General features: G+C 37.3%; 1 protein-coding gene across 1 annotated transcript in view; it reads left to right on the forward strand.

The window, feature by feature from the left end:
• The window catches only part of LOC126982297 (tetraspanin-1-like), a 37,875-nt gene that overhangs the window by 21,348 nt on the left and 4,116 nt on the right, over positions 1–12,411 (forward strand). Inside the window, exon 2 of the mRNA XM_050834290.1 lies at positions 11,391–11,585. Within this exon, the coding sequence (XP_050690247.1) occupies positions 11,391–11,585 (195 nt within the window). The remainder of the gene's footprint in view (positions 1–11,390; positions 11,586–12,411) is intronic.

Here is a 12,411-nt window from a genome sequence, read left to right on the forward strand (position 1 = left end):
CTCATAATTTCATCACTTAAACCACCACCACTACTACTACTACTACTACTACTACTACTACTACTACTAATGTTAACTGTTTTCATTAAGTTGTACAATATATTTTTCTAAACTTGTGTCGTTACGTTGCAAAGTTCAGTGAAAGATAGCGACAATAACGAGAGAGAGAGAGAGAGAGAGAGAGAGAGAGAGAGAGAGAGAGAGAGAGAGAGAGAGAGAGGAACTAAATTGGAGTAAGATGTGGTTTGTTTTTAATTTACAGTTCAGCAGAGAGAGAGAGAGAGAGAGAGAGAGAGAGAGAGAGAGAGAGAGAGAGAGAGAGAGAGAGAGAGAGAGAGAGAGAGAGAGAGAGGCAATAGAGAGAGTGAGAAATAACAAACAAACCCGAGAGAGAGAGAGAGAGAGAGAGAGAGAGAGAGAGAGAGAGAGCGGAAGGGGGGTGGGGGGCTCGTATTCGCTGACCTGTACACTGACCTCACACACACGCCGGGAAGGTCAAAGGTCAGGCAGGGTCAGCTCGGCCGTTCATTGGCTGACGGATGCGTGACGTCACTGCCGCCATCTTGGAATGCATTGATTATATTTATTTTTATTTTTTGTTTGTTTGTCTTTTTTTCATGTATTTCTTTGATTTTATTTCTTGTTTTATTATTATTATTATTATTATTATTATTATTATTATTATTATTATTGTTGTTGTTGTTGTTATTGTTATTATTTTTTTTTTTGCTTATTCTGAAACTTTTTGTTTATTTAATTTTCTTTCTATTTTTATTCAGTTATTTTATTTCATTTTATTTTCAGTCATAAGCTTCTTTTTATTTGTATTAATTTACTTTATTTTTTGTTTTGTATATTTATTTTCCATTTATCTACATTTTCATTTATCTACTTTTATCTTTTTCATTTATCTACTTTTATTTTTTCCATAAATCTACTTTATTTTTTTCCACTTATCTACTTTATTTTTTTCATTTATCTACTTTTATTTTTTCCATTTATCTAAGTTTATTTTTTCCATTTATCTACGTTTATTTTTTCCATTTATCTACGTTTATTTTTTCCATTTATCTACGTTTATTTTTTCCATTTATCTACTTTTATTTTTTCCATTTATCTACTTTTATTTTTTACATTTATCTACTTTTATTTTTTACATTTATCTACTTTTATTTTTTCATTTATCTAGGCCTACTTTTATTTTTTTCCATTTACATAGGCCTACTTTTATTTTTTTCCATTTGCTTTTATTTTTACTACATAGGCCTACTTTCCTTTCATGCATATTCGTAGAGCCATTTATTATTGTATTCATTTACTTCACTTATCATGACTTCATTGTCCTTTATTTCACCTTCACTTTATCATTCATTATTTTTTTTTAACTTTATTTTAGTCTTTTTATATTTTTCATTTATTTCCACACTTATTTTCTTTTTATCTTCATGCCAGTGTTTTTTTTTATCATTTATTTCCACACTTATTTTATGTCGCCAATTTCTTGTTTAATGTGGAAAAGTTGCATATTTTCATTTTTTTCTAACTTTTTTTTTTCTGTCAGTTATACATCCACATATTTTTTTTTTACGCTGCATTTTTCGTATTTTTTTTCTTTTTCACGTCCTCTTTTTCTCATTTGTTTCGCTTTCTTCATTTTATCTTTCTCTATTTCTCCCTCTTCCTCCTCGTCTCCCTCCTCCTCCACATCTTTTTCCTCCCTCTTCCTCCTGCTCCTCCTCCTCCTCCTCCTCCCTCCAAATCCTCATCATAATTTTTCTATTTTTATCGTTATTTTCTCGTATTTTCATCTTTTCAACGTCCCTTTCCTTTACGTATTTTTTCCATAAGTATTAAAGTTACAATTCACATGATTCTCTACTTTTTTGTGCTCTAGATTTTCCAACCTGTTTACTTCACGATGTCTGTATGTCACTAATAATTATATCACCTGTATTTCACTATTAATTATATACACTAATAATTATACACCTCATTAACTGTATGTATTTTCCTCGTCATTATTTCCATTCTATTATTTTTGGGGTCACTGGAATTTTCTCTTTATTTTTCATCCTGACGTTTTTCCTTTTCGTTTTTTTCTTTTCGTTTCATTAAAATTTTTTTAGTACCTATAGAATGTGTGTGTGTGTGTGTGTGTGTGTGTGTGTGTGTGTGTGTGTGTGTGTGAAGAGAGAGAGAGAGAGAGAGAGAGAGAGAGAGAGAGAGAGAGAGAGAGAGAGAGAGAGGGAGGATGAGTGGGGTGAGTTGGTCTCCATGGTTACAACCTAGATCCTCCTCTTCCTCCTCCTCCTCCTCCTCCTCCCTAACCTTTCCATTCGTCAATTTTTATCATGCAAAAATATACCCAAAATAAAATGTGTTGACTACTACTACTACTACTACTACCATTACTACTATTACTATTATTACTACTACCATTACTATTACTATTATTACTACTATTACTATTACTATTACTACTTCTACTACTACTACTACCACTACTTCTACTACACACATACACACACACACATACATTAGCTACATTGATTATTGCTGTCAGGTACAACCGCGTATAAGCATTATCTTTATTATTATTATTATTATTATTATTATTATTATTAACGTTCCTCTTCTCCCTTCTTCCAGGTGAGTGCAGGCCAGGTGTGGGGCTTAATTAGTGCCAGGTAGAGGGCCCAGGTAAGAGAGAGAGAGAGAGAGAGAGAGAGAGAGAGAGAGAGAGAGAGAGAGAGAGAGAGAGAGAGAGAGAGAGAGAGAGAGAGAGAGAGAGAGAGAGAGATTTTCCACTAATATTTCCATCCACCACGAAGGGAAGGAAAAAATATTTGACATCACCGTTGAAAAATATGATTCTGTCGATAATATTCTCTCTCTCTCTCTCTCTCTACCGCAATATCCACCCACATTTTTCAACCTCCTTTCATCCGTCCTGCCATTTTGAGAGAGAGAGAGAGAGAGAGGGAGGAGGTATGATGACGTTGCCTCTCTCTCTCTCTCTCTCTCTCTCGCTTTGGATCTATCTCCTTCAGTGTTCCAGAGAGAGAGAGAGAGAGAGTTATACCAAGAACGTTTTCCTCTCTTTTTTCCTTAATTGATAAAAAGAACAATAAAACTGAGAAAAAGGAGAAATAGAAAGAAAATAAGAAAGTTAATAATAAGAATGAAAAATAAAGATGAAGAAGGAAAATAATTATGATAAGAAGAAAATGACGAAGAAAAAGGATCAGAAATATAAGAACAAAACAATAAACAATAACAAATAAATAAAACAATAATTAAAAGGAAAGATCACCGGAAACAACAACTTCATTTTTTAATATTTTTTTCCTTATATCACGTCACAAAAAAACAAAACACAGTTGCTATTTATGTGTTTATTTCATTATTTCTTTATTCTTATTTTTTTCATTTTCATATTATTTTTACTTTTTTAATTTGTCTTTACTCTTTCATCCGTTTATTTATTTTTTTAATTACATATTTGCGCCATTTTTTCCATGTCTTTTTTATTCCGTTATTCATTTATTTATTTTTATTTTTATATATATTGTCACCTTTGTTTCATGCTCTCTTTTCTTTTTATCAATTAAAGAAAAAAAAGAGGAAAAAGGTTTTTGATATAACTCCTTTTTCTTCATTTTTTTTTATATTTTCACTTATTTTCATTTGTATTTTATCCTCAAATTTTAAGGGTCGTCATTATAATGTTTTTTCTCATCGCTGTTTTTTTTCCTCATTATTTTGTCATATTTTGGGGAAGGTCTTGATAATATATTCCTCCATTTCTTCATCCCAACATTTATATTTTATTCTATTATGCCTCTCAATCTTTCCCTACAAGCCCCTCCCACCCTCCTACACCACCCCAGCATCCACCAATAGGCTTTAACCTTTCCCAAGCATCCACCAATTACGTGCAGCCATTGATAGGGAGTGGGCGTGGCCTTTTTTGAACCGACCAATGATGAACGAGTAATGAGGGAAGGGGGAGGAGCCTGTTCGCCTAGTTAGTTTGAACAGAGAGAGAGAGAGAGAGAGAGAGAGAGAGAGAGACTTTGTTAGATTATGATGTATGAAATATGAATGGCTGGTACACACACACACACACACACACACACACACACACACACACACACACACACACACACACACACACACTTAAAATAACAATAAATTTAAAGACCGGGAAAGACAGACAGACAGACAAGCCACACCCAATTGAGAGAGAGAGAGAGAGAGAGAGAGAGAGAGAGAGAGAGAGAGAGAGAGAGAGATTGTGTAGACAGCTCTCCTCTCTCTCTCTCTCTCTCTCACTGTAAGCAGGGAAGGTCAAGGAAGACGAGAGAGAGAGAGAGAGAGGGAGAAGGAGAGGGAGGGAGCGATGGAGAGGGAGGAAACAGGGAGGGAAAAGGAGGGAGGGAGGGAGGGAGAGAGTGAGAGTGCGCAAAGGGAGAGAGAGAATGGTGGGTATTGATCTGGTTGAGAGTGGTAGGGAGAGGGAGGGAGGGAAAGTAAGAGGAGGAGGAAGAAGAAGAGGAAGAGGAAGAAGAGGATGATAAGGAGGAGGAAGTTTAATATATATGGAACCAAAAGAATAAATTAATGTGCGAGAGAGAGAGAGAGAGAGAGAGAGAGAGAGAGAGAGAGAGAGAGAGAGAGAGAGAGAGAGAGAGAGAGAGAGTTCAAACTGAGAGGCCTAGGAAAAAGCAGAAGCAACACACACACACACACACACACACACACACACACACACACACACAGTTACGAGGTCAAGTGTTCAATTATTTATTTATGGGCTAAAATCAATGCTTCCTCCTCCTCCTCCTCCTCCTCCTCCTCTTCCTCCTTCTCCTCAATCTTCCTCTTCTACTTCCTCAGACACTCAAATGGCACTTTCTTCCTCCTCCTCTTTTTCCTCCTGATGCCGAGTGAGGAGGAAGTCAAGTCTCTCTCTCTCTCTCTCTCTCTCTCTCTCTCTCTCTCTCTCTCTCTCTCTCCTGTCATCATATGAACAGTGCACTCACCTAATTGTTTTGGGAGAGAGAGAGAGAGAGAGAGAGAGAGAGAGAGAGAGAGAGATGTATTGCATGATGAGAGGAGACTGAGATTAAAAGGAGAGAGAGAGAGAGAGAGAGAGAGAGAGAGAGAGAGAGAGAGAGAGAGAGAGAGAGACCTAATTCGTGACAAGATAAAATAATCATTAGAGAGAGAGAGAGAGAGAGAGAGAGAGAGAGAGAGAGAGAGGAAAATTAAATGAAAAAGAAACATATAAGAAAATTTACAAGAAGTAAAACTTAAGCAAGTATTAAAGGAAAAAAACGCAACAAGAGTAATGGAGAAATTATGTTAATTCAAATTGGAAGATTACTGCTTTTAAATCTGTTGAGTGTGTGTGTGTGTGTGTGTGTGTGTGTGTGTAGTTGTAGTAGAAATAGTAGTTATATAGTTGTAGTAGTGGTGGTGATGGTAGTAGTAGTGGTAGTAGTAGTAATAATAGTAGTAGTAGTAGTGGTGGTGGTGGTGGTGGTAGTAGTAGTAGTAGTAGTAGTAGTAGTAGTAATTGGAAGGTGAGCTGGAGGTGTCATTACTACTCCGGAAATCAGATCTCTCTCTCTCTCTCTCTCTCTCTCTCTGCGGCGGAAATGTTGAAAATAGAAAAAACGTCCTTGCACTCCCATTACGTCATAAGTAGTAGCAGCAGCAGTAATAGTAGTAGTAGTAGTAGTAGTGGTAGCAGTAGTAGTAGTAGTAGTAGTAGTAGTAGCAGTAGCAATAGATGACACGATGCACCACCACCTCGTTATCGGCCTCGGGTTAAAGGTGTCAGGAGAGCATGGGGATCGTCTGCTAAGTGGTGTTGGATTCTCCTCGGAGGGTATTGGATCGTGTAGCATTGGTATTGGATCCCACTAACAGAAGTCACAGCCATTGTCATTCCCCCCCCCCCCCCGATAACCTGTGTGTGTGTGTGTGTGTGTGTGTGTGTGTGGAGACAAGTGAAGGAAAGAAAAAGAAAGAAAGGAAGGAAAGAAAAAGAAAGACAGGAAGGAAAGAAAAAGAAAGAAAGGAAGGAAAGAAAAAGAAAGGAAGGAAAGAAAAAGAAAGAAAGGAAGGAAAGAAAGAAAGAAAGGAAGGATAGAAAAAGAAAGAAAGGAAGGAAAGAAAAAGAAAGAAAGGAAGGAAAGAAAAAGAAAGAAAGGAAGGAAAGAAAAAGAAAGAAAGGAAGGATAGAAAAAGAAAGGAAGGATAGAAAAAGAAAGAAAGGAAGGATAGAAAAAGAAAGAAAGAATGAAGAAAGCAAAAAGAAGGAAGAAAGAAAATAAAGAAGGAAAAAAGTAAGAGAAAATAAAGGAAAAGAAAAAGTATAGTTGGTCTTTTTATTATTTATTTATTCATTCTCTCATTTTTATTTATTTTTATCTGAATATTCGTTTATTTTTATTATATTTCGTTTAACATTTCCGGTTAACACGCCTCAAATATTTTTTTTTCTATTTTTTTTTCTCGTAAACTCCAGCAGTCACGTCTCTCTCTCTCTCTCTCTCTCTCTCTCTCTCTCTCTCTCTCTCTCTCTCTCTCTCTCTCTCTTTATTTTTACATCTTACATATTGCAATTAAATACATATATGTCGATGAGCGTCTCTCTCTCTCTCTCTCTCTATTTATTTTTACATCTTATATATTGCAATTGAATACATACATGTCGATGAGCGTCTCTCTCTCTCTCTCTCTCTCTCTCTCTCTCTCTCTCTCTCTCTCTCTCGGTTATCCCTTCAGTCCATCCGTCCCTTCCTTCCCTTCTCTACGCCTCCTTCCTCTCCCCTCTTATCTCCTCTTTCTCTCCCCTCCTCTCTCCCTCCCTCCCCCCTTCCCTCCGCCCAGTAACAGCCGTTGGACAAATCCCAGTCTCTCTCTCTCTCTCTCTCTCTCTCTCTCTCTCTCTCTCTCTCTCTCTCTCTCTCTCTCTCTCCGGAAAAATAGAAAGGAAAATAAGACATGGCATCTCCTGACCTCGAGGACTCTGAGAACGCTAAAAGAGAGAAAGAAAGGAAGAAAAGGAATAACAGAAACGCAAAAAGAAAGAAACAAAGAAAGAAGAGGAAGGAAGAGAGGCGGAAAAGAAGTATGATAATGAAAGGAAAAGGAAGGAGAGTAAAGAAAGACGTAATAAAGAACAAAGAAAGAGAGAACAGGAAGGAATGAAGAGGAAGTGAATGAGAGAAATATGATAAAGCAAGGAAGAAACAAAGAAAAGAAAAGAAAGAAAGAAACATACGGAAAGGAACTAAGAAAGGAAGGAAGGAAAAGAGTGAAGAAAGGAAGAAAAGTAAAACGCATAAGAAATCTGTTAAAGAAATGGAAGAAAGGGAAATAGTAGAGGATGAAAATGAAGAAAAGGAAAAGAGGGAAATAATAAAGGATGAAAATGAAGAAAAGGAAAAGAGGGAAATAATAAAGAATGAAAATGAGGATTAAGATAAGAGACGGAAAAGTTAACGAATAAGAGAAACGCAAAAAGAAAGAAAGAAAAAGAAGGAAGGAAAACAAATGAATGAAGTTAGACGCAAAAGGGCATGAGATAAGATAGAAAGGAAAGGAAAGAAAACAAGGAAAACAATTGTACTATGTTAAGGAAAATAGTAAATAATTAAAAAGAAAGACAAAAGAAAGGAAGAAAAAATGAAATGAAATAAAAGAGAAAAAAGGAATACGAATGAACGAGACAAAAGAAAGGAAGAAAAAATAAATGAAATGGAAGAAAATAAGAAAGAAAATAGGATAAGAGAACTTGTGATTGGAAGAAACGAAAGAGAGAGAGAGAGAGAGAGAGAGAGAGGAAGCAGTGAGGGTTGGTAACTTGACTCTTCTCCGAGCATCTGTTGGGGTGATGATCTCAGTTGGGGTTTTCCTTCACCACCATCACCACCACCACCACTAACTAACTAATCATCACTACCACCATCACCACCACTAACAATATGAACTATCACCATTACCTTATGCTTCCGTCACCACCACCATCACCACCACCACCACCACTAACTAATCATCACTACCACCATCATCACCACTAACATCACCACCACTAACAATATGAACTCTCATCACCATTATCTTCTTCCTTCAACACCACCATCACCACCACCACTAACTAATCATCACTACCACCATCACCACCACTAACTAACCAATCATCACTACCACCATCACCACTACCACCACCACCACTACTAACTAATCATCACTACCACCATCATCACCACCACCATCACCACCACTAACAATATGAACTCTTATCACCATTATCTTCTTCTTCCTTCAACACCACCATCACCACCACCACTAACAAATCATCACTACCACCATCATCACTACCACCACTAACTAATCATCACAACTACCATCACCACTACCACCACCACCTCTGATATCAATACCAGAATGACAGTACCATCATCACCACCTTCATCACCATTGTCATCACTCATGTCATCACACTTTTTTTCTTCTCTCCATCTACAGCTGTTATTACTCTCTCTCTCTCTCTCTCTCTCTCTCTCTCTCTCTCTCTCTCTCTCATTCATTCATCACCACATAACAGAGCAGTTGCGTTCATCACCACAACCACCACCATCACCACCAATCTCTCTTTCCCCCCCCCCCCCCCCCCACCACCACCACCATCCCCTCTCAACACCACTACAAGCTCGGATTTACCCCCCACCCACCCCCCTTCACCACCACCACCACCATTATCATCACCACCAATTCGTTTACCGTAACCTGACACTCGTATATTTTCTGCTATTATACTCTCTCTCTCTCTCTCTCTCTCTCTCTCTCTCTCTCTCTCTCTCTCTCTCTCTCTCTCTCCTTTTTTTTTACTTGCAATGTTGATTTTTTTTTCAACTTACAATTTCCTTTTTTTTATTTATACAGATTATTGCATTTATGAAGAAGATGGGAAGAGAGAGAGAGAGAGAGAGAGAGAGAGGAGAGAGAGAGAGAGAGGTTGAATGATTGAAGGAAAGGGAGATTGAGTAATTGAAGGATTGATGATAGGAGAACAGGAGGTTGAATAATTGAAAGAAAGGAGAGGGAGGTTGAATGATTGAAGGAAAGGGAGATTGAGTAATTGAAGGAAAGGGAGAATAGGAGAACAGGGAGGTTGAATAATTGAAGGAAAGGGAGGATGGAAGGGAGGATAGAGGAACAGGGAGGTTGAATGATTGAAGGAAAGGGAGATTGAATAATTGAAGGAAAGGGAGAATTGGAGAACAGGGAGGTTGAATAATTGAAAGATAGGGAGGATAGAAGAAAAGGGAGGTTGAATGATTGAAGGAAAGGGAGGATAGGGGAACAGGGAGGTTGAATAATTGAAAGAAAGGGAGAACAGGGAGATTGAATAATTGAGGGATAGAGAGGAAGTAAAAATGACAGCTCACTCATTCATTCACATTCAACATATTCAATTTTTTTCACTTTTCTCAGTTTCCTTTTTTTCTGTTAAGTGTTCAAGTAAATAATGTCACATCGCTGAGATTTAAGTGGCTAAGAGACTCCCACTTGTCATTTTCTTCAAGGGTAAACTTAACAAAGAGGTTTTAGGTTTTAAAACACTCACAGCATCAAGTAATATGTTAATTCTTTCTTTCTTCCCTCTCAAAACGTTTAGCAAGCTTTCTTCTTTTTCATCATCTTTTTGTTATTTTTCTTCTTAATTTTTCTTATCTCATCTTTCTTATTTTCTTCTTCTTTCTTCTTTCTTTCTTTCTTCCATCTCAATATTAGGAAGCTTTCTTCTTTTTCTTCATCTTTTTGTTATTTTTCTTCCTTTTTTTATTTTTCTTCTTCCATCTATCATCTTTCTTCTTTCTTCTTGTTCCTTGTCATCTTTTTCTTTTTTTTCTTTTTCTTCCTTTTCATCTTTTTCTTTTTTCTTTCATCTCATCTTTCTTATTTTCTTCTTCCTTGTCATCTTTTTCTTCATCCTCTTCTTATTTTATTAGTTGTAGTTATTGTTTTTCTTTTCTTTTTCTTCATCTTTTTGTTATTTTTCTTCCTCATTGTTTTCTTTTTCATTTTCTTTCATCATCTTTCTTATTTTCTTCTTCTTCTTCCTTGTCATCTTCTTTTTCTTCATCCTCTTCTTATCATTAGTAGTAGTTGTTGTTTTGCTTTTTCATATTTTTTCTCATTTTTTTTCTTCCATTTCTTTTCTTCCTCTTTTCTCGCCTCTTCCTCTTTTCTTCTTTCTCTTGTTATCCTCCTTGTCTTCCTCCTTCTCCTTCTGTTATCCTAATTTTCTGTCTTCATTTTCTTCATCTTACCATAGAACTAACATTTTTTTTCATTTTCTTCTCTTCTTCTAATTGTTTTCACCTCCTCTCCTTGTTCTACTTCATCTTCTTTTCTTCCTCTTTCTTTCTCTTTATCTACTTCTTCCTTGTTATCCTCATCTTCTGTCTTCTTTTTCCTTTTTCTTTGTGATATAACTTAAGTGTTTCTCCATTTTTCTTCTCTCCTTTTTTTCTTCTTTTGATTGTTTACCGTCTCTTTCCTTTCTTCTTCTATTTCTCATGTATTCCTCTTCTCTACTTCTTCTATCTCTTGTAATCCTCTGACTCTTTCTTCTTCTTTTACTTCATCCTCTTGTTATCCTCATCCTTTCTTTATATTCTTTTTCCTTTTTCTTTTTCTAATTGTTTACGTTCTCTGTCCATGTCCGCATTTGTCGTCTCCTTTGAGCTCCTCGTAAACAGAATCTTCTCCCATTTATCCGCCCAGTAAACAGTTTGTCTCCCCCTTCCCTTTGAGCCCCAGCCGGGAGACACTTTATACTCCTAGAAGCGGACTGCAACATTCTTTTTATACACAAAGGAAAAGATAGATTAGTGTGAACCGAGTATGATTTTGGGTCATGTTCTTTCGGCGCCCAAAATCACAAAGCTTTTGTAGGAGTTTTGGCAATTTCCAGAGGTAGTTTTATGACCCTGGTGGTAGTTTGACCCTTCTTCTGTACCACGAACCTAAATAAACGCACATTTGACAAGGCTTTCATAGGAGTTTTAGCCATTTCCAGAGGTAGTTTTATGACCCTGGTGGTAGTTTGACCCTTCTTCTGTACCATGAACCTAAAGAAACGCACATTTGACAAGGCTTTCATAGGAGTTTTAGCCATTTCCATAGATAGTTTTATGACCCTGGTGGTAGTTTGACCCTTCTGTACCTAACCTCACTTTACCCAACCTAACCTTACTTTACCTAACCTAACCTAATCTAACCTTACCTTACCTTACCTAACCTAACCTTACCTTCCTATACCTCCCCTCACCTCAGCTCACCTAACGTCCCCCTCCCTCCCTCAGATGATAGGAGGCGCCTTGCTGGGCACCATACTCTGGCTGTACCTGGACGCGGGCAGCACGGCCCCGGTGACGGCGGACATCGAGGGGTATAACTACGTGCTGTACTTCCTGATGGTGGTTGGGGCCATTATGTTCATCATGGGCCTGCTGGGCTGCTGCGGGGCCTGCCATGAGTCTCAGTGCATGCTGGCCACGGTGAGTCAAGAGCGAGTGTGCTGTGATTAGTGTGAGGGTTATGTATTAGTGTAGCAAGAGTGTGGTATGAGTATGATTATTATGGGGGTTATTAGCTAAGAATGATTGAAGTGTGAGTATTAGGAGGGTAGTGTGAGTGATATTGGTGTAGAGTGAATGAAATATGAGTAATTGGAGAGTAGTGTGAGTGATATTGGTGTAGAGTGAATGAAATATGAGTAATTGGAGAGTAGTGTGAGTGATATTGGTGTAGAGTGAATGAAGTATGAGAAAGAGGAGAGTAATTTGAGTGTAGTATGAGTAGTGTGCGTGCTGTACATAGATTTAAGAAAGATCAAAAAAAGAAGACATAATAATCTAAACTCTTGGTGAGGCAGTGAATGACAGCAGCGGCAAGGACACACAGATCAGGCTTGGCACTCAGAATAAATGGACACGGCATAAGAGTGAGTAGGCTATGAAGGGGCAGCTGTGTTATTTATCTCTCGTCTTGTATTTACAGTCGTCCCTCAAATAGTTCGGTTTTGTTTTTATACGGACTGTCATTGATGATCTTTTTAGGATTTTAAAATTTCCTGCTTGTCGGGAAATTCAAAAATCCTAAAAAATCCTTCTTTGAACATCCGCATAAAACTAAAACCGTACTTTTTTTTTTTTTTTTTTTTTTTACAGCAAAGGAGACAGCTCAAGGGCACAAAAAAGTAAACATTAATAAAAAAAAAAAGCCCGCTACTCGCTGCTCCTGAAAAGAATCCAAAGAGGTGGCCGAAAGATAAGTTCGAGGGACGATTGTATTTATTTTATCCTTTTATTCCCTCGTATCACC

Source organism: Eriocheir sinensis, chromosome 50, assembly GCF_024679095.1.
Source record: "Eriocheir sinensis breed Jianghai 21 chromosome 50, ASM2467909v1, whole genome shotgun sequence".
Lineage (NCBI taxonomy): Eukaryota > Metazoa > Arthropoda > Malacostraca > Decapoda > Varunidae > Eriocheir > Eriocheir sinensis.